The sequence below is a fragment of the Stigmatopora argus genome, chromosome 19, assembly GCF_051989625.1.
Source record: "Stigmatopora argus isolate UIUO_Sarg chromosome 19, RoL_Sarg_1.0, whole genome shotgun sequence".
Lineage (NCBI taxonomy): Eukaryota > Metazoa > Chordata > Actinopteri > Syngnathiformes > Syngnathidae > Stigmatopora > Stigmatopora argus.
This window is the reverse complement of record NC_135405.1, coordinates 13,337,441-13,360,702: the sequence shown is the minus strand read 5'-3', so window position 1 is coordinate 13,360,702 and position 23,262 is coordinate 13,337,441. Positions and strand designations below refer to the sequence as shown.

The following is a 23,262-nucleotide window of genomic DNA, read 5'->3' as shown; positions in this document are numbered from 1 at the left end:
GCCTGGGAAAAAATGGATTATTACACAACTCATTATTTTTCCACAAAAGCTTTTGTACTAATTCCATGCCTAAAAAAAAAAATACCATAAGACAAAAATATTGCTAAACAAGCTATTTAAAAAATAAATCATGGTTAAAAAATAGGAATTAGGGAAAATCTTGAATCTTAAATTAGTTAAAAAACAAAAAAACAGCAAACGATTGCAGCTTTGGACTTATCATATTAATAAGGGTGCTTAAACTCATCATCACTGAGGTTTTAGTAAAATGTAAGGCACCAAAGTTGACTCCAAAAAGGAGTTTCTTTTCACGTACGCGTATTATTAATAAGCCTTGATAAGTTATTGTGGCCCTACAATATAGAAAGTTTCTATTTTGATACGAAAGAATAAAAGGTCGTAAGGTCGAGGGAGCTCGGGACCGACTCTTCTCGCGAGCCGAGGCCTGCTTTTAATTATTTATTCATGCCTAAATGTATCTAAATTGCTTTATTTTTGTTCCCAAATTGAGCCAATGAGATCGTTTAAAGTTGGCGATGTTGCCGTGTAGTCTTTTTTTTTTCTTCCATGCAGTGTTTTTGAAACATTTCTTAGTCCGACGAGCTAGCGACTAGCTAGCGACTAGCTAGCGCTCCTTCAAAAGGCCGTCGGCTAGTCGCTAGCTAGCGCCCTTCAAAAGGGCCCGTCGTCTTTCACGGGTCTGGACTCGACCACGGGGTCTTGGCTTTTGAACCGGGGCCTCGGCGAAGACGTGGGCGGCAACGAGAGTCTTCGTTTGGCGGTTAGCAAGCGGAGGATCTCGCCCACTTGAGCCTCCAGAAGAGCCATCCGGCCGCCTAGCGCCCGGATGTCGGCCGTCAGCTCGGCCTTGGCGTCGTACAGCGACGCCTGCAGGAGCTCCCGCTCCGGGCCGCCGGGGGTCCGCTCCAGGGGGCTACGTTCCATTGGGCTGCGTTCGAAGGAACTCCTGGAATCTCCGACCCTGTCGATGCGCAAGTCGCTTTTGGTGATGCCGCTGTCGCAGGAGTCAGTTTTGCGCAACGCCGTGGTTTCCCCGACCTCCCCCGGGTCCTTCGGGTCGGGGGTCTTGTCGGACGCTATCTGCTCCGACGACCCAGATCCCTTCGTCCCGGTTTCCGCCGTCTCCGCCGGATTTTCCGGCTCGGCCGGAGGTGCGGCGGAGGCGGCGTTTTTAAACTTTGCCCAACCTCTGGCTCCGCCCCTTCGGGCGGTTACACCCCCAGCCCCGTCCTTGTCCGGCCCTTGGCTAGGAGGTTTCTCCACGCCGGCCTCGGGTTGGGAACCGGCCGAATCGGCGGTGCAGTTGCGCTCCGACGTCTCCGCCTTGACGGGCGCCGACTCTTCCCGGACGCAGTTGCCGTCCAAATACGGCGACGACGACTCCTCCGCGGCGTGTCCGTCCCTCTGCTGTCGGAATCTCTGGAAAAGCTTCCGGACCGGATGGTCATCCGGGATGGAGAGCGCCACCTCTGTCCGTTGACGCTCGCGCTCACGCTTCACGTCCGCGATCTTGCGAAAGATCACCTGCCGTGAGAATCGGGTCGAAAAATAGCACAGTTTTAACACTCAAGGCTGTAAAATTGAATGAATTAATACGTTGATTGACAAGTACCGCAATTGTGCTCCCGGAAAAACAAAACCTAAAAGTCCTAAAAACGGCAGAGTGGCCAGAATTCGCCGCTACCGTTTGGCTGCTATCGTTTTATTAATGTGTTTTGAACCAGCGCAGCACTTTTGAGCACGAATGTGGATTTTTTCCGTTGTTGTGGTTTAAAAGCATTAAAGCTACGGTCAGCATTTGCATTTAGTTGAAATATTAAAGTGCTAAAATGTAGCAACGCCCTGGGGGAGCCTCTAATGCACGTGTGTCAAAGTGGCGGCCCGGGGGCCAAATCTGGCCCGCCGCATCATTTTGTGTGGCCCGGGAAAGTAAATCATGAGTGCCGACTTCCTGTTTTAGGATCAAATTAAAATGAAGAGTATAGATGTATATTATATTCACTGATTTCCCCTTTTAAATCAATAATTGTCATTTTTTAATCCATTTTTTCTGTGTTTTTAGTTCAAAAATCAGTTTGTAAAATCTAAAAATATATTAAAACAGCTAAAATAAACATTGTTTTAGATCTATAAAAAACTGAATATTCAGGGGGTTTAATCCAGTTCTTTTAACCCATTTATTTAAAAAAATCTAAATATTATATCTAAAATGGTCCGGCCCACGTGAAATCAAGTTGACGTTAAAGCGGCCCGCGAACCAACCCGAGTCTGACACCCTTGCTAAAGCTAGCAATTTCCCCAGGAATGCTATTTTCCAGTTATTCAACTTGCCATGTTGGATATGTTGTCTCAAAAGTATGTTTTTTTTGTTACCCGTTTGCGTAGATTGCAGGTGAGGATGAGGTTCCGCGAGAAGGAGTGCGCGAAGGCCGTGTAGAACTCCAGAACCCGCATCAGGGCGTCCCGCCGGATGACGTGCAGATCGCAGTAAGTCAGCGCTCGCACGTTAGCGCATGCCCGCGCCATCGTACTCTCTTTCCAGAAGACGTCGCCAAAAACGTCGCCTTTACCTGCGCGACAACGCTAATGTCATTACAGTTAGCGACTTAGCAAATACAGTTTTTTGTCTTACCCAAGATGGCGATGACTTCGTCGTCTTGGATGACTTCGAGGGAACCGGAAACCACGAAGCAGAGCGTGTCCACGCTCTCGCCGATGTGGAAGATGAGGTCGCCGGGGGCGCAGTGCGTGGTCTGGAAATCCACGGCTAGCGAACGCAGGCAGCCGTCGCTCGCTAGGCGGAAGGCCGGGTGGTCGTTGAACACCTGACGGTTCAGGTGGACGCAGATGTCCGCCCGCATGTCTTTGGGACAGATGGATAAAACCTGGGGACAAAATAACAAGAACTGTCAAAACAACAGGTTTTTACATCGCTAAAACAAAGTGGCTAGCTAGCAGTATGCATGCTTGTTACAGTTATTTTGATGGGATGCTAACTGCTAGCGCACGTTTGCAAAAAGGGGATTGATTGACGGCGACGCAGAGAGAAGACAAAATTTCATTGTTAAACCACAGGTGTCAAAGTGGCGGCCCGGGGGCCAAATCTGGCCCGCCGCATCATTTTGTGCGGCCCGAGAAAGTAAATCATGAGTGCCGACTTTGTTTTAGGATCAAATTCAAATGAAGAGTATAGATGTATATTACATTTCATGACTTTCCCCCTTTTAAATTAATAATTGTAATTTTTTAATCCATTTTTTAGTTCAAAAATAATTTTGTAAAATCTAAAAATATATTTTAAAAAAGCTAAAATAAACATTGTTTTAGATCAAGGGTGTCAGACTTGGGTTGGTTCGGGGGCGCTTTAACGTCAACTTGATTTCACGTGGGCCACGGACCATTTTAGATATAATATTTTGATTTTTTTAAATAAATGGATTAAAAGCCCTGAATATTCAGTTTTTTATAGATCTAAAACAATGTTTATTTCAGCTTTTTATATATATTTTTAGATTTTACAAAATGATTTTTGAACTAAAAACAGAAAAAAATGGATTTAAAAAAGTACAATTATTGATTAAAAAGGGGGAAAATCAGGAAATTTAATATACATCTATACTCTTCATTTCAATTTGATCCTAAAACAGAAAGTCAGCACTCATCATTTGCTTTCCCGGGCCGCACAAAATGATGCGGCGGGCCAGATTTGGCCCCCGGGCCGCCACTTTGACACGTGTTTTAGATCTATAAAAAACGGAATATTCAGGGGTTTTGATCCAGTTCTTTTAATCCATTTATTTAAAAAAATATCTAAATATTATATCTAAAATAGTCCGGCCCACATGAGACCGAGTTGACGTTAACGCAGCCCGCGAACCAGTCTGACACCCTTGTATTAAACCATACCTTGTCCGTGTCTATCCCTTTAGACATGGCCCAGGTGGAGACGATGAAGTCCATGACCCGCTCGCTGAGACCTTTTGGGACCTGGTAGAGCTTGAGGAAGTCTCGGACATTGTTCAGCATCTCGTGGTAGCGGTTGGTGTTGGTGTACATCTGCTGGAAGATGGTGGTCACGTTTCCGAAGATGGTGGCGTACAGCAACGCTGCAAAAGGTACGTGGACAAACGTCATGAGGCGCCGCGCCGCGCCGCGGATTAGCGTTCACCATGCGACCTCAAAGAGTCACTCCGCGTCTTCGACGGGGCGCGATGAGCCAACGGAGGGGAAAACGGCTCCGGATGCGGCGAGATGATGCCACGCTCCCCGGCGTCCTCGCCGTATCCATAGCGGGAGATTTATCGGCGGTAATTGTATAGTTGCCGTGATTTCGCAACCGTGGCGTACGCGGTGGGGGCGCCGAGCTCGCGGCGCCGCTGTCACTTTGCGTCGGCGTCACCGCGGGAGCCGTTGGCTGAGGTGCCGGCTCCGGCGCCCCCCCACGACTTCACATGAATGAATCAAGGATTCTATATCATTTTGAAAGCTAATTTGCATTGGACTGGAGATGAGTACATGCAAAGTGGGCGGGGCCATACAACCCACTGCTTAGATACCCCCTGAAAAGCCACACGTGTGTTGGACATGTCACTTTTCATCTCTTTCGCCCCGGTCGGCTCCAACGGGGACACCGGCACGGTCTTGGATATTGTATAGTTTATTATCTAACAAGTGACAAGCGGATGAGTGGGGGGGCGGGGGGTTATGTTGGGGGCGGTTCACTTTCAAGCATGCAAGGCGACCATCGCTTAGAGAAAAAAGATGAACCGAATTTCTCTTTTGCTGTAAATCCGCTGGATTGGAAGGCTCTGGCCATCAAAAACCACTCATAGTTTGTTTTGTCAGACTTTACTTTAAGTGGATTTTTCTTGCTCGGAATCAAGAAAAGTGACCGTTCAACTCTTATTTTGTACGGATGAGAATGCTGTGTTAATTTTGTGTTACTTGCTTGTCATTTTAGGGGTACACCAAAAGACGGCGACCAAAAGACCGGCGACCAAAAGACCGGCGACCAAAAGACCGGCGACCAAAAGACCGGCGACCAAAAGACCGGCGACCAAAAGACCGGCGACCAAAAGACCGGCGACCAATCGACCACACACGCATTTTAGGGGACTTATGGTAAATTGTATTTATTTGCCGTACTCACATCCCACCATCATCATGGCCACGGAGAAGATCTTCTCCCCGTCGGTGGTGGGCGCGATGTTGCCGAAGCCGATGGTGGTCAGGCTGGTCATGGTGAAGTACAGCGAGGAAATGTACAGCGTGTCCTTGTTGGGCCCGCCCTCCCAGCGGCCCGTGCCGCTAGCGTTGTAGCGGTACGGCGTCCCGATGCTCAGCGCCAGCTGGTAGAGCCAGCTGTCGGTCTTGATGCTGTTGGTGCTCTCGTCGATGACCTCGTGGTCGCCGATGCTGTACCAGATGCACGCCAGCCAGTGGGCCACCAGACCGAAGACGCAGACCAGCAAGACCAGCACGGCGGCGCCGTACTCCAGGTAGTGGTCCAGTTTGCGCGCCACTCGGCCCAGGCGCAGGAGGCGGATGACTTTCAGGGAGCTGAAGAGGCTGCTGAGACCCTGCGAGGGAGAAGTCTGCACGCCGTCGTCCGAGGGGGGAGGGAACCTTTCAAGGGGGCGGGGCGTCGTCGGAGGCTTACCGGGAGAAGCGAGTCCTCGCCCCTGGTGCCGTTCCGGTGGGGGAAGTTGGAGGAGTCGCGAAGGTGGCCGGCGGAGGCGGGAGCAACAGAGTCCTTTGGGAAGGGAAAAACGGTAAGGATGTATGACACGCCCCCTTCGCCGTCGCCGCCACCGCTCGCTCACCTGGTCAAAGTGCTCAAAGGCGTTGATGACGTCGTAAGGCAGGCACGACAGCAGGTCGATGACGAACCAGGTCTTGACGTAGTTCATGCGGATGAGCCTGGCGTCCGACACCACCTCGCCGGCGGGGCCCACGAAGGTGGTGTGGAAGTTGAGGACGATGTCCACCAAGAAGATGACGTCCACGATGCTGTCCAGCACCAACCAGACCAGGTGGTTCTGCCGCGTGCGGAAGGACACGTTGTAGGGCACCATGATGGCCGTGTAGAAGGTGAGGATGAGGATCACCCAGTCCCACGTGGTCTTGAAGGTGCAGTAGTGCAGGATGATGTGGGGCGGGGTTTTGGGGGCCTCCTGCTTGTACTGGGGGAGGATGTCCGAGCCCAGCTGGAGGGCCTGAAAGGGACCACATTCAGGACTACGATCCTTCCCCGCCATTTGTTTGTTTGCCCACCTCGGCCAATCTGGACGGTTTGTGGCTGACCTCCGGCTTGCTCAGTGGCGCCATCTGCTGGGCCAGGTTGCGGTTGTTGGTTAGCGCTCGCGTTAGCCTGGCGAACTTTGTCCAGCCTGAATTGGGGGGAAAAAATAGGATGAATTTTAATTATTTGGTCACAGGCGATGACGCTCGGTCGGCGTTAGGTCGTTGAAGACTGTTCCAGTAGGGGGCGGTAGTGTGCAAGATCGGAAATAGTGTAAAATTAGATTGTATGGAAATTGAGGAAAAAAAGGAAAATGCGCTAGTATATTTAGCGCTAGAAGAAAACAAAAATACTTTCATCAGTCTATAAAGGAAGCAATTTTTTCCCCATTAAATGAAATTTATTCCACTATTTCAAGTCAGAAAATGCGTGCGAATGTCCGCATGTCCCGTATGCGTGAGGACCAAAAAAAAAAGGTCTTGGTGGCACGTTGGAGGCCGCGAGGACTTTGCTCGCTGACCCGAACGCGCAACACCTGGAGAGTTGGCCGCCCGGATTTTACCGGCGTGAAACGCCATCGTCAACGGGCTAACCTCGCGCGGCTTCATCTTCGATGGGCTGCTTGAATAGCGTGATGTCTCGGAAGGTGCACAGGAAGAGCACCACTTTGTTGTTCTCGTTGCGGATGGGCGCCACCTGCATGTAGAGCCAGATGGGCGTCCCTGTGGTCGTGGGGAGAGAGAGAGAGAAAAAAGAGACAAATCAGGAGGAAATGCATGATGGGAAACGGGCGCTTACTGTTTTTAGTGTAGAGGAGGACTTCGTAGAAGTTGGACTCGTAGTTGTCGAAGGTCTGACGGATGTTGTCCGTGGTGCTCCTCTCCGTCAGGTCGCCGTACATAAAGCTTAGGGCAAGAAGTTCACGTTACAAATCGGGGAATGGGGGTGCCGGAGCCTGAATAGGTCCAGCCAAGCGAAGGGTGCAACGAGACGAACAACCAATCAGTCGTATCGATGAAGAATTTAGTGTACAATTGGCCTAGCTCGCATGTTTTTGCCGGAGTACCCGGAGAAAACCCACACGAGCCCCGAGAGACCACGAAAACTCCAGGCGGGAATTGGACCCTCCATTGTGAGGCGGACTGGCTAACCACTATTCCACTGGGCCGCCCTATAAGAGGATATTTACTGTAATTTTTTTAAAACTTTATTTTAAATAAGAAAAATACAAATAAATTTAAAAGACAAATGAGAATATGTACTGTTGCCTCCTATTTTTAATTTAATTTTTTAAAATAGATTAAGAGAAAATAATTTGTAAAAAGGGAGGAGTTATATTTCTTTTTAATTTTTTTTAGATTAGATATTAATTATTGTTTTTTATTTTTTTTTGCTAATTTAAATGTAAAAAAAACAAATGCAAATAAAAATAATGTTTTTGTTCAGTGTTTAAATGATGTACATTTATCACTATAACTGAAACAACACTATATACCAATATGGTAATAACTTTGCGATTTTTCAATTATTACGGCCATGTTTAGTCTACAATATCCACAAAATTCGAGGGACTACTGTAATTCCAAAATTAACCTAAAAAAGGACTACTATATAAGAGAATATTTCCTACTAAGAGATTTTTTTTAAATGAGCAAATGTCTAATTTCCAGGCCAAAAATAGCGACGGGAATAATTTAACAAGCGATGAATAATCAATAATTTGGTATTACTTGCACGTGCTGCTCCTGTGCATGACCTCCGCTCTGTGATAACCCGACAGCTTGCAGAAGCCATCGTTGCTATACACCACAGGCCACTCCAGGATTTGCGCGTTTCCCAGCAAAAAACTGGTTTCTGCAACAACAAAAAAGCCACCCAAAAAACAACCCTCTCAATTTCCCACTCACTCATCCCCAACCATCGTACGTTCAACCCGCTCGGATCGATGTCACTATTGACTCCCCAACAAAAAACATGTATAATAAATACGTAAGCCATGAAATTTTCAAGCGGCGATAACAGTTGTTGCTAAAACGTTCGTGTCTCCGCCTCGGCCGCCATTAAAAATGCACCGAGCGCTGCAAAAGTTCTTGAGCGAGGAAATCTTAAGGAGCGAAAAACCTTTTCGCCTAATTACTTTGGACATTTCCCGTGGGGGGCCGGTGGGGGGGTACACTTTTACCCGGCGTGTCTCCGCTAGAAATACACGGGCTAATTCAACAAACGTGTTTTGCTCGGCTCGCGTCAGAATAAATGTCAACGGAGGACATTTTGAAAAGGGTCAGAAATGTGTAAATACGTCTTAACGTTGGAGTGTTATCAAGTATGGTTATTAATACAGAATAAAGTCATGGGAATGAGACTGGGCTTGTAAAGATTTGGAACACTCAGCACTAATGCAGCCACAACTGAGAGCTCAAATAGCAGCGAGTGCATCTAAAATGGCGCGAGGGCCTCTTAAAGTAAGTGAACAACCCTGGAATCTTAATGAGAATGCATTTTCATCTCCAACTTATGGAAATAATATTATTGATGGTTTCAAAGTGGCGGCCCCGGAGCCAGATGGAGCCCCCCGCATCATTTTGGGTGGCCCGCTATGCTAAATCATGTGTCGGCTTTTTGGTTTTTGATCAAATTCAAATGAAGATTATCCATAGAGAATATTTAAGATAAAAAATATAGATGTCAACTTTCTGGAGTGCGCCAAAATTCTATTATTCATTTTTTCTGTTGTTATTATAATCCAAAAGAGCATTTAAAAAAAGCCCCAAACCACAGGTGTCAAAGTGGCGGCCCGGGGGGCAAATCTGGCCCGCCGCATCATTTTGTGCGGCCCGGGAAAGTAAATCATGAGTGCCGACTTTCTGTTTTAGGATCAGATTAAAATGAAGAGTATATATGTATATTAAATTTCCTAAAAAAAATAATGTCACTTAAAACATGTGCTGTGTGTCCTATAATTGATTTAATTCAATGCAATTAAATAATTATTCCGATCAGAAAAGCACACGTACGTCTACTTACGAATTCCTCTAAGTACGACAGTTTCATGTTACGAAATTTTTATATGCAAATGCTTGATTCGAGATACGAAAAAGATCCAACTTACAAAATCCCCCCAAAAGTCAATGCATTTCCTTATCCGTTATTTTATAATCAATTCCCCCTATTAAGCAATTAAAGTCTAAAATGTACCTAATTATTTTTGACAACCTTATCCAAAATGTAACTTCACGTCAAATGTTGCAAGAACGTGGGCAAACGAAGATGAAGTTGTGGAAACTTACCACTGGAGCGTCTGACGATATTCTCCAGGAAGGTGTTTTGCGGGGCCACCAGTCCTCTTTTGCCCCCGTGCATGGTGCGTGCTTCGGGGCGGAGACTCGGCGCTGCTCGCTGCTCTGGGGACTGAAGAAGGAGAGGTTGGCTGGCATCTAGCTTCTTCTACGAGCATCAGCAGTCAAGTGGCAGTGCGGGAGCCAGCAAGAGAGCAGTGGGCGAGAGTCCTTTGCTCACGTCTGGTGCCTTCAAAATAAAAGTCTTGGTTGGCGTGCATCAATGGATTGACCCATCCATCAACTCATTCAACCGGGCGCTTCAGAAAATGGAATGAGAACTCATTCAACTCCATCAATGCATGCATTAATCAGCAACATCTCCATTTACTTCCAATTCATTGGTCAATTGGTTCCTTAACTCGGCCATCCAATCAAATCCTTCATCGTTTCCTCTCATATTAACTATGCATCCATCCGGTGTCCATTCATTTGGTCATCCATGGGTCACACATTAATTCATACGCTCATCATTTCATCCATTTATTGTTGATCACCTCATTCATTTTCTCATCCATCAATACACTCAGTGATAAATCAATTAATAAAAGTCTCCATAAACGATTTACTAGTTCATCCGTCATGTTTACTTTTCAGTTTGAATCAAACATGGTGTAATGTGGCACATGTCCGTTAGAGGGCCCTCGCGTGTCGGAACGAACGGGAAGTGAAAAGCGTCGAAGAAAAGACCAACAACAAAAAAAACAATAAAGCGACGACGAAGAGCGCTTGGAGAAAAAAACGTAACGGGGCAAATCGTGACTTGACGCAGTTGAAAGCGGCTTCCGCGAAAGACCGAACGATCAAACGTGCGTGATGCAACCACTTTAACGGACTTTGGATGCTTCTCCGACAAATCCTCCCCGTCACTCTGCTACGGTTCCTCCGCCGGCGGCACTAAAGCGTCGCTTAAACCCGCAGTGTACCCTTTTCCATTCCTTTCCTTCCTTTTCCTTTCCGTTTTTCATCTTCATGGCGACGGACGTCATCAAGACCTTCGTGGAGACTTGCCTTTATCTCCAAGAACCCCGGCTGGTGGCCAGGTTCCAGCACCTCTGCGGGGTACGGGGGACGTTTCCGGAGAATGCGAGCCAGAACCAGACCCAACTCCGAACGCCGGAGGACGATCACCCCGACCTCCGTAAGAGGACCCCCGAGGACGAGGTCGGCAATGGGGAGCTCGCCCACACCAACGGGACCCTCTCTGAGAACCAGAACCAACCCCAACCCGAGGACGAGCGCATGGCCCGAGCCAAACCCCTCCGCAAGAACTCCCTGACCGGCGACCCGGGCCAGGAGTTCCTGATCCGCAACAAGTTCCTCTTCTACTTGTTCACCTTCGGCACGGAGCTGGGCAACGAGATGTTCTTCATCGTCTTCTTCCCCTTCCTCTTCTGGAACATCGACGCCCTGGTCAGCCGCCGGCTCATCGTGGTTTGGGCCTGGAACTTGATGGTGGGCCAGTCCACCAAGGACATGGTGCGCTGGTCCCGGCCGGCGTCCCCTCCCGTGGTCAAGGTGGAGGTCTTCTACAACTCCGAGTACAGCATGCCGTCCACGCACGCCATGACGGGCACCGCCATCCCATTCTGCCTCTTCATGCTCACCTACGGACGCTGGCAGGTAAATCCGACACCGACGAGTCTACTTTTATACCAAAAAAAGTACTTTAAAGGTCTTGTTTTGTGTCTGGCAGTACCCGTTCTTGTTGGGTTTGTGTGTGGCACTGAGCTGGAGCATCCTGGTTTGCGTCAGCAGAGTCTACATGGGGATGCACTCCGTTCTGGTGAGGCCATATTTGATCTTTAAACATGTCCTCGACCGCTGGCGTTTCTGTAAAATACGGCTCATGAGCTATATCTGGCTCTCAACCGGCTCCCATTCCAATTTGCTGTGTTTAGTAAGCACTTGTTGTTAGCATAGCGTATTTTGGTGTATATTTGCGCCATTTCAAATAAACGTTAACAGCTATCACTATTGGCACCCCCTCGCGATCCTTGTGAGGATAAGCGGTTCAAAAAATGATTGCAATGTCCTGCAAATAACCCACACACGGGAGGGTGTACCAGTTTGTCCAATTGTGATTAGGATCAACAACGGAAAAAAAGCCTTGGAATGAATGAAGTAAAGCCTTAAATGAAGTAAAGCACTGTAATAACAAATCATCATTTATTCATCATATTTATTTTTTTCATTGACATACCGTTTATGCCAGCCAAAAATGGGCGGGATCTGTATAATGTTTATCTTTTTAAAAATACTTTCCATTTTCTATTTATACTCAACATCAATAATTTGTATTTTTTTTAGATTATATATCTGACCTATAGGCCACCATTTTAACACCCGTAACTTATTTTTTTTTATGGGCGTGTCCTCCGCAGGAAGTGATCACCGGCTTCCTCTACACGCTCCTCATCCTCGCCTTCTTCTCGCAAACCCTGGAGAAAATCGACGAGTTCTACATGACCCACGCCTACGCGCCGCTCGCCATCGTGGCCTCGCACGTGACCCTGGGCCTCCTGGCCTTCTCGCTGGACTCCTGGAGCACGTCCCGCGGCGACACGGCGCAGGCGTTGGGCACCGGGGCGGGCGCCGCTCTGGCCACCCACGCCAACTACCGTCTGGGCCTGACGGCCGACCCCCTGCCGTCCGCCCTGCCGCTGGCGTTCCCCCCGCTGGGCGCCGGCGTGGTGGCGCGCTCGCTCCTGCGCTTCGCCCTGGGGGTCGGCGTCATCCTGCTGACCCGGGCGGCCATGAAGGCCGTCACCATACCGCTGCTGTGCCGCCTGCGCGGGCTACCCACCGACGACGTGCGGGGGGCGCGGCAGCACGTGGCGGTGGAGCTGCCGTACCGTTACATCGTCTACGGCGTGCTCGGCTTCACCTGCGTCTGCATCGTGCCGCTGTTTTTCCGGCTCCTGTACCTGGCGTAATCGGCCGCCATTTTGTGCCAAAATCCCTACCTTGACCAACGACGGCACAGTTAACCGCCAAATGGGCAAATTCAGTATTTAGAAGCCAGTCTCAGAATTCACGTGACACTTTTTTTGAAAGTATGTCATGACAACGCTGCTGTAAATACAATACTGGATATAATCTGGAAAAAAATGCACTATTTACAAGTAGGGCTGCCACAGAAATTGATTAGCCAAATTTCCGCCATTTTTTTTTCACCTCTGTGACCTTTTCTATTAGAAAATTGCAGTTAAATAGGCTCATATTTTACCGTGAAATTAATTTTCTGACGGGAATTGAATCCCCTCTTCCATTTCATATTAGAAACAAGACTTGTTTGACAATAATCCTTTGTTTTGAGCACAAATTTTCAATTTTCAAGGACAAACACTTAAAGCTACAATTGTAGCACTCTAGTTAATACTGTTATTTTTACACAGTCCTCTCATGGCCAAAAGTTATCATCTGATATTAAATATTGAGCCGTGGCAGCCCTAATTTACAAGTTTCAATGTCACAATCAGCTGAAATGCTAAGAAGGACTCAACACACTGGAGGAGGAAGGAAGTCAGAAACAATTGGCCGCTTTCCACGTTCCGGAGACTGGAAAATACGCTTCACGCCCACCGCGAACGCAATTCAATTTCACTTTGTATTTCCGATGAATCTTTTGTATTGTTTGATTACCATCACTTTGCTCTGAAGAAACCAAAAGAATGGCACCCGTGTTCCAAATATTTGACGTTATTTTGTCCTTCACGTGATTTTTGTCTTTTCCTCTTTTTGTATCACTCTCTCGTGTGACTGATGTTTATTGTAATGTTGCTGAAGTCAGAACGTAAACATAAAATAGAACTACAAAATACAGTATTTTTAATGTACCATCTTGAATATGACTATATTATTACCAGGATGTTTCAAAGTTGTTGCACTAAAGTGTATTAAAATCTTTACCATCCTTGTGCTTTCTTGTTTTTTGTTTTTTTAACTTTGTACGTAGAAGTTTAATTTGGAAGTACGGGAAGTACGTATGTATTTGGAAAAGATTTAAGGCTTTTATTTGTTCAATCTCCGGTTAAAGCGGAAGTGGAGCTTTACTACGGCGAATAAACAAAGTAAGGCACCGTATGTGCACATTTATCGTTCTTCGTCCAGGAGAATTGTAGCGTTTAAATGTATTTATTTTATTCAACTATGTTTCATTCATAGACACCGTAGCTTCAAGCGTGTGTCCTAAGCATTTTCTTTCGAATAACACTGTAAAGCCGGTTATTTTGCGCTTTACGGTGGACGTCGACGGCTACCTAGCTAAATTAGCTCAATGTGATTATTTTTCTTATTTTCGCGCCAATGCCTCCCTTCGATAAGTCCAATGGAAGCGGTACAAAAGAAACGAGGTAAGAATTGTCGACAGTTTCATTGAAGAACTCCATTTTTATTGGGGAATTGTTGTTGTTTTGGTAGACCCAAGTTAGACTGGAAGTTCGTGCAGAGGTTCTGCGCTATTTTGAAGGTTCTCTTCCCGTCATGGAGAAGTCAAAGTGTCCTCATGTTTGCTACGCTGCTCGGAGTCACTTTAGCAGGTATTGTGAACGAAATAGCACACGAAAGGTAACTTTTTCCAGGAAGTGTGACGTCACGTGAAAGTGTCACGTGATTGGTGTTGTAATTTCATCAATTTCACTCCTGGGCTAACATTGATAGCGGTGGACGTCCAAACTAATTTTGACTGGAAGTCAGCTAATGCTGCCACATGTCCTTGTTAAAATGGAATGGACGTCTAGAGATGTCAATGGTACTGAAACAAATATGGTGTTGAATGGTCATTCACAGCCGGCCATAATATTTTATCATAAAATGGACGTCTGTGTTTGTCAATGGCAGGTGATGAGTTAGTGCAGGGGTGTCAAACTTGGGTTGCTTCGCGGGCCGCATTAACGTCAACTTCATTTTAGATCTAATATTTAGATTTTTGTTTTAAATCGGATTAAAAGAACTGGATCAAAAGCCCCAAATAGTCCGTTTTTACAGATCTAAAGCAATATTTATTTGAGCTTTTTTTTCTTAGTATTGGAAAATGTCTTTTAATCATGTATTTTATTCATTTTTAGATTTTACAAAATGCTTTTTGAACTAAAAACACAAGAAAAAATGGATTCAAAAATTGCAATGATTAATTTTAAAAAGGGGAAAATCAGGAAATGTAATGTACATCTATCATCATTTGAATTTGATCCTAAAATAGAAAGTCGGCACTCATGATTTACTTTCTCGGGCCGCACAAAATGATGCAGCGGGCCAGATTTGGCCCCCGGGCCGCCACTTTGTGATTAGTTTTTAGGTTACCAGTATAATGTTAAAATATTTTAAAAATTTAAAGACTAAAATTAGCTCTCGGCTTCAATCTTACATATTTACATGAATATAAATATATTATGTGCTCTCCCTTATTAAGTAAATCAAACTCAAAGTCAAATTTGCATAAAAATATCAAGCTAATATCTACTCTGAGAAGAAATGGTTACAAATAAAAGTGAAACTTTTTCTGCAACTATGCAACAATACAATAGTCAGTAAAAAAAAAACACTAAAATCAGGCATTTTATTGTTCCCATCACGCCGTTTTGCAACCTCATCACTGATAGCGACCGACAAATCTGCGCAAGACCTTTGACCTCTGACCTTTGTCAGACTTTGACGATCTCTCTCTTCTTTTTTATGATTTCTTTAACCAGGTGCTTACTCATCCATTGTTTTTCCTCCTCTATAAACCAGAGCAGCTGATCATTTACCAAGTGGGCGTCCTTCCCAGTCGTTTCTACAACGTTTTGGCCGACAAGGACAGCGAGGGCTTTAAAAGCCTCCTCCTTACCGCAGCTCTAGTTATAATCCTCAATTCCACCGTAAGTCCAATCACCCCAAAACTCTTAAAATAGGACAGCGTCAAAGTCTATAAATATTACAACATTTTCTACTGTATTATTTTTTTAACACCGTCCTGTAATCTGTGCTACAGTTGAAAAGTTTGGACCAGTACATCGCTAGCTTGATGTACGTGAACTGGAGGAAGACCATAACGGAGAATCTACACAAGGGTTACTTTCAGGGGCGTGTCTATTACACTCTCAACGTCCTCCGAGAAGACATCGACAACCCGTGAGCAACTGCTTTTTCCCTTCGGGGGTTGGTGAACGAGGCGGGGGTTGGTTAACGAGGCAATTACAAACACTTGAGTTGGTCACACTAGGAAACCAAGCAAACCGACCGAAGCCCCAACAACACTAAATTCAATTTTTATAGCGAAAATAATGAGCAAATCTGAAACAAATAATTCTAACAATATATTAGAGAGAAAAAGCATGTTATTTTGCCTTGTTCAAATCATACAAAAACTATCAATATCTTAATATTGAATGTTTTAACATGTCAAAGTGCAGTCACATTTGTAAATGAATGAAAATTGGTTTTTGAAACGTAAATGAACTTGATCAAACATCAAAATGAAAATAACTGCATTAACCATCAAAGTGTTTAAATTTGGTTTATATGGCGCCCTCTGCGTTTGTGGATAGGTACAACATCTAGAGCCCGAATGTAAGATTTCTGACTCATTTCCCAATCTAATTTCAATGCAAAAAAACAGCGTCTTATGCAGTAGTGCACAGGTGTCAAAGTGGCGGCCCGGGGGCCAAATCTGGCCCGCCGCATCATTTTGTGCGGCCCGAGAAAGTAAATCATGAATGTTGACTTTCTGTTTTAGGATCAAATTCAAATGAAGATTATAGATGTAGTATATTATATTTCCTGATTTTTCCCTTTTTAAATCAATAGTAATTGCAATTTTTAATCCCTTTATTTTTCTTTTTGTGTTTTTAGTTCAAAAAGCATTTTGGAAAATCTAAAAATAAATATATCTTATTAATATTTTCTGTTTTTCACTTTATTGAAAATAATTTAAAAATATTTAGTTTCCTTTTGAAATGAGAAACGAATGATTAAAAGATGTTTTCCCTTACTAAGAAAAAAAGCTCAAATTAACATTGTTTTGGATCTATAAAAAAACTGAATATTTAGGGCTTTTGATCCAGTTCTTTTAATCTGATTAAAAAATATATCTAATTATTATATCTAAAATGGTCCGGCCCACATGAAATTGAGTTGACGTTCATGAGGCCCGTGAATCAACCCGAGTTTGACACCCTTGCAGTAGTGAATTTAATTTTTCTTTCTTCTTTCTATGGATAGCGATCAGCGGATCAGTCAAGATGTGGAAAGGCTGTGCAAGCAAATGAGCTCCATGGCAAGCCGGCTCATTGTGTCGCCATTCACGTTGACGTATTATACCTACCATTGCTTCTACAGGTATTGTATACACTTAAAAAATGCTCATTTAGCATGTTTGAAATTTGCGGCTGGTGTAAAATATGCTCCCCGTTTAGCTAGCAGTGGAGGAATATTCCTTTATTTTAGAGCTAAAACTGGAAAAAAAATTAGGACACACCCATTTCAACGGGTTTGTGGTTCACGTTAAGACGGTTTGGGTTCAAAAAAATTGAGTATTTTTTTAAAGTTGGAAATAATTGTGCAATTTAAAAATGAGTTGTACTTTGACAGTTTGGGTTAAAAAAATGGAGTTCCAATAGTAGTATTTTGTTTTAAAGTTAGAAATAATTGTGGAATTAAAATATGATTGTTCTGGTTAAAAAAATGGAGTTCCAAGAGTAATAAGTATTTATTTAAAGTCGGAAATAATTGTGCAATTTAAAAATGAGTTGTACTTTGATAGTTTGGGTTAAAAAATGGAGTTCCAATAGTAGTATTTTTTTTAAGTTAGAACTAATTGTGCAATTAAAATATGATAGTTTGGGTTCAAAAAATGGAGGTGCAAGAGTAATAAGTTAGAAATAATTGTGCAATTAAAATATGAGTTGTACTTTGACAGTTTAGGTTTAAAAAATGGGGTTCCAATAGTAGTATTTTTTTTAAAGTTAGAAATAGTTGTGCAATTAAAATATGATAGTTTGGGTAAAAAAAAATTGGACTTCCAAGCATAATAAATATTTTTATGTTAATTCTGAAACAATCATGCAATTTAAGATCACGAGTTCATTTGCCCAGCAGCTTTGTAGTTTACGTTAATACAGTTTAGGTTAAAAAAAGGAGCTCCAAGAGTAATAATTTGTTTTAATGTTACAAACAATCATGCAAATTTTTGCTTTCCTTCTCAGCACCGGCTGGATGGGCCCGGTGAGCATTTTTGCCTTTTTCGTGCTGGGCACGGTGGCCAATAAAATCCTCATGGGACCCGTGGTGTCCACTCTGTGCGAGCAAGAGAAACTGGAGGGCGACTTCAGGTATGCTTTTTCCTCAACGGTAACTCTCCGTTGGACAGCGCGTCACCGTGACGACGCTAGGAGCTAAAGTGTTAGCCAAAAGTTTTCTCAAAGTTGACCCAATCTTCTCTGGAGCGCAGGTTCAAGCACATGCAGATCCGAGTCAACGCCGAGTCGGCAGCGTTTTACAGGTGAGTTGAAGTCGCCGCGGACGGCGATAGACGTCTAATCTGTCCGTTGACCCGGCAGGGCCGGTAAAGTGGAGCACGCCAGGACGGAGAGACGCCTGCAAACTTTGCTGGAAACGCAAAAACGGCTCATCAACAATCAGCTGTGGCTTTCGCGTAAGGACGCGTGAAGCCATTTTGTGGCGTCCGTGGAATAACTTGGCGCATGTCCGATTTTAGTTGGGGTCAACACCTTCGATTACATGGGCGGATTCCTCAGCTACGTCGTCATCGCCATTCCCATCTTCGCCGGGCTCTACGATGGTTTGACGCCGGGGCAGCTCAGCGCGCTCATTAGCCGGGTTGGTGGAAAATACTTCATTTTTGGTTGTTGTTGTTGTTTTTGCAAAATTGGCAGAAAAAAAGCCTTACTATACTATGTCGTTTTTATTGAAAAAAGCCATACTATACTATGTTGTTTTTTAGGGAAAAAAGCCATACTATACTATGTCGTTTTTTTTAGGGGAAAAAAAGCCATACTATACTATGTCGTTTTTTAGGGGGAAAAGCCATACTATACTATGTCGATTTTTAGGAAAAAAATGTTCATCAGTAATTCTGTTTTAAAATTACCTCACACTCATATTTTTTGCAGACTTTATAAAAATGTTGTAGAATTGGTGCAGCCACCCTTCGGTTAAAAAAAAGAAGTACATCAAATGACCACCAGATGGGAGCACAGGCAATGTCTCATTTTGTTAAATTTCAAACTTGCACAGTCTGCTTCATAAACACATTTGATTTTTATTAATTAGTTAAAACATCCATAAAGACAGTCCTCAAAAATTCATTGCTTATTAGATTGATTTCAGCAAATATTGGAGATGTCCCAATAATTGTCCACCATGTCCTTTTTTTGTCCACACAGAACGCCTTTGTGTGCATCTACTTGATCAACTGCTTCACGCATCTCCTGGACTTGAGCGCCACGCTGTCGGACGTGGCCGGCTACGCCCACAGGTAGCGCCCCGCCCCCTCGCCCTCTCGTCCTCATCCCGTCCCGCGTCTTCATCTCTAGGATCGGTCAGCTGAAGGAGGCGACGGACGACGTCCTGCGCGAGCAGTGCGACTACGACCCGGCTTCGGGAGAAAGCTACGATTTTGACAGGTGGGGCGGGGCTTCTGGAAGATTTGGATTATTATTATTATTATTATTTTCTTAAAAATTGGGTTCTTCCATGCAGCGACTTCAACGTTCACGGCGGCCCCGTGGACACGGCTTTCGTGGTGGACAACCTGTCCTTCAAGTCCCCCTACTCGGAGCGCCGCCTGGTGGAGAACCTGAGTTTGACCATTAGCGAGGGCGCTCATCTTCTGGTGGTGGGCAACACGGGCACAGGGAAGACCTCACTCCTGAGGGTCCTCAACAGGCTGTGGGAAGCAGAGCGAGGTGAGGGTGTCTCATCGTCCATTGTCTGGTGTCCAATTTGACCAGGTTGATGTGGATTGGCAGGTTTGGTACAAATGACCACGTGCTTCGGGCCTCGAGGGACCCTCTTTCTACCTCAAAAACCGTACCTGACAGATGGCACCCTGCGCGAGCAGGTAATTCCTCTGGGCAATATTGGAAGTGGAGCCCATTAAAAAGGTCGTGTGCACTTTGAGCAGGTGATCTACCCGCTTAAGGACATTTTCCCTGCATCAGGTAGGGTGACGATGACACTTTGCGAACGGGAACGGGATTTACTGTGTTTTTGTGTTCGATGATGGTGTGTTTTTTGTTTTGTTTTCTTTCCTCGTCAGGGTTTGTGGATGATGACAGAATAATGAAGTTTCTGGAGCTGGCAGGGGTGGTGAGTCAAGTTTTTTGCCTTCCGCAAAAACACAGTTTTTGACAAAGAAATGCCTTACTATACATGGTCGTTTTTTTAATAGAAAAAAGCCTTACTATACATGGTCGTTTTTTTAAATAAAAAAAGCCTTACTATACTATGTCGTTTTTTAGGGGAAAAAAGCCTTACTATACTATGTCGTTTTTTAAGAAAAAAAGCCTTACTATACTATGTCGTTTTTTAAGAAAAAAAGCCTTACTATACTATGTCGTTTTTTAAGAAAAAAAGCCTTACTATACTATGTCGTTTTTTAAGAAAAAAAGCCTTACTATACTATGTCGTTTTTAAGGGGAAAAAAGCCTTATTATACTATGTCGTTTTTAAGGGAAAAAAGCCTTACTATACTATGTCGTTTTTAAGGGAAAAAAGCCTTACTATACTATGTCGTTTTTTAAGAAAAAAAGCCTACTATACTATGTCGTTTTTTAAGAAAAAAAGCCTTACTATACTATGTCGTTTTTAAGGGAAAAAAGCCTTACTATACTATGTCGTTTTTTAAGAAAAAAAGCCTACTATACTATGTCGTTTTTTAAGAAAAAAAGCCTTACTATACTATGTCGTTTTTAAGGGAAAAAAGCCTTACTATACTATGTCGTTTTTTAAGAAAAAAAGTCTTACTATACTATGTCGTTTTTTAAAGAAAAAAAGCCTTACTATACTATGTTGTTGTTTTAAAGAAAAAAAGCCTTACTATACTATGTCGTTTTTTAAGAAAAAAAAGCCTTACTATACTATGTCGTTTTTAAGGAAAAAAAGCCTTACTATACTATGTCGTTTTTTTAAGAAAAAAAGCCTTACTATACTATGTCGTTTTTTAAGAAAAAAAGCCTTACTATACTATGTCGTTTTTTGAGAAAAAAAGCCTTACTATACTATGTCGTTTTTTAAGAAAAAAAGCCTTACTATACTATGTCGTTTTTTAATAAAAAAAAGCCTTACTATACTATGTCGTTTTTAAGGGGAAAAAAGCCTTATTATACTATGTCGTTTTTAAGGGGAAAAAAGCCTTATTATACTATGTCGTTTTTAATGAAAAAAAGCCTTACTATACTATGTCGTTTTTTAAGAAAAAAAGCCTTACTATACTATGTCGTTTTTTTAAGAAAAAAAGCCTTACTATACTATGTCGTTTTTTTAAGAAAAAAAGCCTTACTATACTAAGTCGTTTTTAAGGGGAAAAAGCCTTATTATACTATGTCGTTTTTAAGGAAAAAAAGCCTTACTATACTATGTCGTTTTTTAAGAAAAAAAAGCCTTACTATACTATGTCGTTTTTAAGGGAAAAAAGCCTTACTATACTATGTCGTTTTTTAAGAAAAAAAGCCTTACTATACTATGTCGTTTTTTAAGAAAAAAAGCCTTACTATACTATGTCGTTTTTAAGGGGGAAAAAGCCTTACTATACTATGTCGTTTTCTAAGAAAAAAAAGCCTTACTATACTATGTCGTTTTTTGAGAAAAAAAGCCTTACTATACTATGTCGTTTTTTAAGAAAAAAAAGCCTTACTATACTATGTCGTTTTTTAAGAAAAAAAGCCTTACTATACTATGTCGTTTTTTAAGAAAAAAAGCCTTACTATACTATGTCGTTTTTTAATAAAAAAAAGCCTTACTAAACTATGTCGTTTTAAAAGAAAAAAAGCCTTACTATACTATGTCGTTTTTAAGGGAAAAAAGCCTTACTATACTATGTCGTTTTTTAAGAAAAAAAGCCTTACTATACTATGTCGTTTTTAAGGGAAAAAAAGCCTTACTATACTATGTCGTTTTTTAAGAAAAAAAGCCTTACTATACTATGTCGTTTTTTAAGAAAAAAAGCCTTACTATACTATGTCGTTTTTTAAGAAAAAAAGCCTTACTATACTATGTCGTTTTTAAGGGGGAAAAAGCCTTATTATACTATGTCGTTTTTAAGGGAAAAAAGCCTTACTATACTATGTCGTTTTTTGAGAAAAAAAGCCTTACTACACTATGTCGTTTTTTAAGAAAAAAAGCCTTACTATACTATGTCGTTTTTTAAGAAAAAAGCCTTACTATACTATGTCGTTTTTTAAGAAAAAAAGCCTTACTATACTATGTCGTTTTTTAATAAAAAAAAAGCCTTACTATACTATGTCGTTTTTAAGGGGAAAAAAGCCTTATTATACTATGTCGTTTTTAAGGGGAAAAAAGCCTTATTATACTATGTCGTTTTTAATGAAAAAAAGCCTTACTATACTATGTCGTTTTTTAAGAAAAAAAGCCTTACTATACTATGTCGTTTTTTAAGAAAAGAAGCCTCACTATACTATGTCGTTTTTTAAGAAAAAAAGCCTTACTATACTATGTCGTTTTTAAGGGGAAAAAAGCCTTACTATACTATGTCATTTTTTAAGAAAAAAAGCCTTACTATACTATGTCGTTTTTTTAAGAAAAAAAGCCTTACTATACTATGTCGTTTTTTAAGAAAAAAAGCCTTACTATACTATGTCGCTTTTTAATAAAAAAAGCCTTACTATACTATGTCGTTTTTTTAAGAAAAAAAGCCTTACTATACTATGTCGTTTTTTTAAGAAAAAAAGCCTTACTATACTAAGTCGTTTTTAAGGGGAAAAAAGCCTTACTATACTATGTCGTTTTTAAGGAAAAAAAGCCTTACTATACTATGTCGTTTTTTAAGAAAAAAAGCCTTACTATACTATGTCGTTTTTTAGGAAAAAAAGCCTTACTATACTATGTCATTTTTAAGGGAAAAAAGCCTTACTATACTATGTCGTTTTTTGAGAAAAAAAAGCCTTACTATACTATGTCGTTTTTTGAGAAAAAAAGCCTTACTATACTATGTCGTTTTAAAAGAAAAAAAGCCTTACTATACTATGTCGTTTTTAAGGGAAAAAAGCCTTACTATACTATGTCGTTTATAAGAAAAAAAGCCTTACTATACTATGACGTTTTTAAGGAAAAAAAGCCTTACTATACTATGGCGTTTTTTAAGAAAAAAAGCCTTACTATACTATGTCGTTTTTTAAGAAAAAAAGCCTTACTATACTATGTCGTTTTTTAAGAAAAAAAGCCTTACTATACTATGTCGTTTTTAAGGGGGGAAAAGCCTTATTATACTATGTCGTTTTTAAGGGGGGAAAAGCCTTATTATACTATGTCGTTTTTTGAGAAAAAAAGCCTTACTATACTATGTCGTTTTTTGAGAAAAAAAGCCTTACTATACTATGTCGTTTTTTAAGAAAAAAAGCCTTACTATACAATGTCGTTTTTAAGGGGAAAAAAGCCTTATTATACTATGTCGTTTTTAAGGGGAAAAAAGCCTTATTATACTAT

At 42.5% G+C, this 23,262-nt stretch overlaps 3 protein-coding genes across 6 annotated transcripts in view; 2 read left to right on the top strand and 1 right to left on the bottom strand.

The window, feature by feature from the left end:
• Window positions 1-613: 613 nt before the first annotated feature.
• Window positions 614-9,958, bottom strand: LOC144064451 (voltage-gated delayed rectifier potassium channel KCNH5-like). Of its 3 annotated transcripts, none has more exons than XM_077587032.1 (12): window positions 9,550-9,958; window positions 7,993-8,116; window positions 7,061-7,167; window positions 6,856-6,984; window positions 6,295-6,410; window positions 5,844-6,236; window positions 5,681-5,773; window positions 5,171-5,615; window positions 3,928-4,127; window positions 2,654-2,906; window positions 2,395-2,591; window positions 614-1,545 (listed from the first exon to the last, which is right to left on the bottom strand). In XM_077587032.1, the coding sequence occupies exons 1-12, from the start codon at window positions 9,620-9,622 to the stop codon at window positions 673-675; spliced, it is 3,003 nt and encodes a 1,000-aa protein (XP_077443158.1). In that variant the 5' UTR covers window positions 9,623-9,958; the 3' UTR covers window positions 614-672. The 3 variants fall into 3 exon arrangements, with proteins under 3 accessions (XP_077443158.1, XP_077443160.1, XP_077443161.1); XM_077587034.1 differs by having other exon boundaries at window positions 5,171-5,600; XM_077587035.1 differs by having other exon boundaries at window positions 5,171-5,695; window positions 5,810-6,236.
• A 291-nt stretch (window positions 9,959-10,249) lies between these two features.
• On the top strand, window positions 10,250-13,295 carry LOC144064394 (sphingosine-1-phosphate phosphatase 1-like). The gene is made up of 3 exons (XM_077586898.1): window positions 10,250-11,220; window positions 11,294-11,383; window positions 11,982-13,295. The coding sequence occupies exons 1-3, from the start codon at window positions 10,570-10,572 to the stop codon at window positions 12,531-12,533; spliced, it is 1,293 nt and encodes a 430-aa protein (XP_077443024.1). The 5' UTR covers window positions 10,250-10,569; the 3' UTR covers window positions 12,534-13,295.
• A 354-nt stretch (window positions 13,296-13,649) lies between these two features.
• abcd4 (ATP-binding cassette, sub-family D (ALD), member 4) overlaps window positions 13,650-23,262 on the top strand; it is a 28,724-nt gene continuing 19,111 nt past the window's right edge. For both annotated transcript variants that reach the window (XM_077586897.1, XM_077586896.1), the window contains exons 1-15: window positions 13,650-13,952; window positions 14,020-14,138; window positions 15,331-15,458; window positions 15,572-15,711; window positions 16,801-16,917; window positions 17,784-17,909; window positions 18,029-18,079; window positions 18,138-18,232; window positions 18,296-18,417; window positions 18,984-19,075; window positions 19,134-19,223; window positions 19,300-19,505; window positions 19,569-19,660; window positions 19,724-19,760; window positions 19,859-19,908. In XM_077586897.1, the coding sequence (XP_077443023.1) occupies window positions 13,906-13,952; window positions 14,020-14,138; window positions 15,331-15,458; window positions 15,572-15,711; window positions 16,801-16,917; window positions 17,784-17,909; window positions 18,029-18,079; window positions 18,138-18,232; window positions 18,296-18,417; window positions 18,984-19,075; window positions 19,134-19,223; window positions 19,300-19,505; window positions 19,569-19,660; window positions 19,724-19,760; window positions 19,859-19,908 (1,512 nt within the window). In that variant the 5' untranslated portion in view covers window positions 13,650-13,905. The remainder of the gene's footprint in view (window positions 13,953-14,019; window positions 14,139-15,330; window positions 15,459-15,571; window positions 15,712-16,800; window positions 16,918-17,783; window positions 17,910-18,028; window positions 18,080-18,137; window positions 18,233-18,295; window positions 18,418-18,983; window positions 19,076-19,133; window positions 19,224-19,299; window positions 19,506-19,568; window positions 19,661-19,723; window positions 19,761-19,858; window positions 19,909-23,262) is intronic.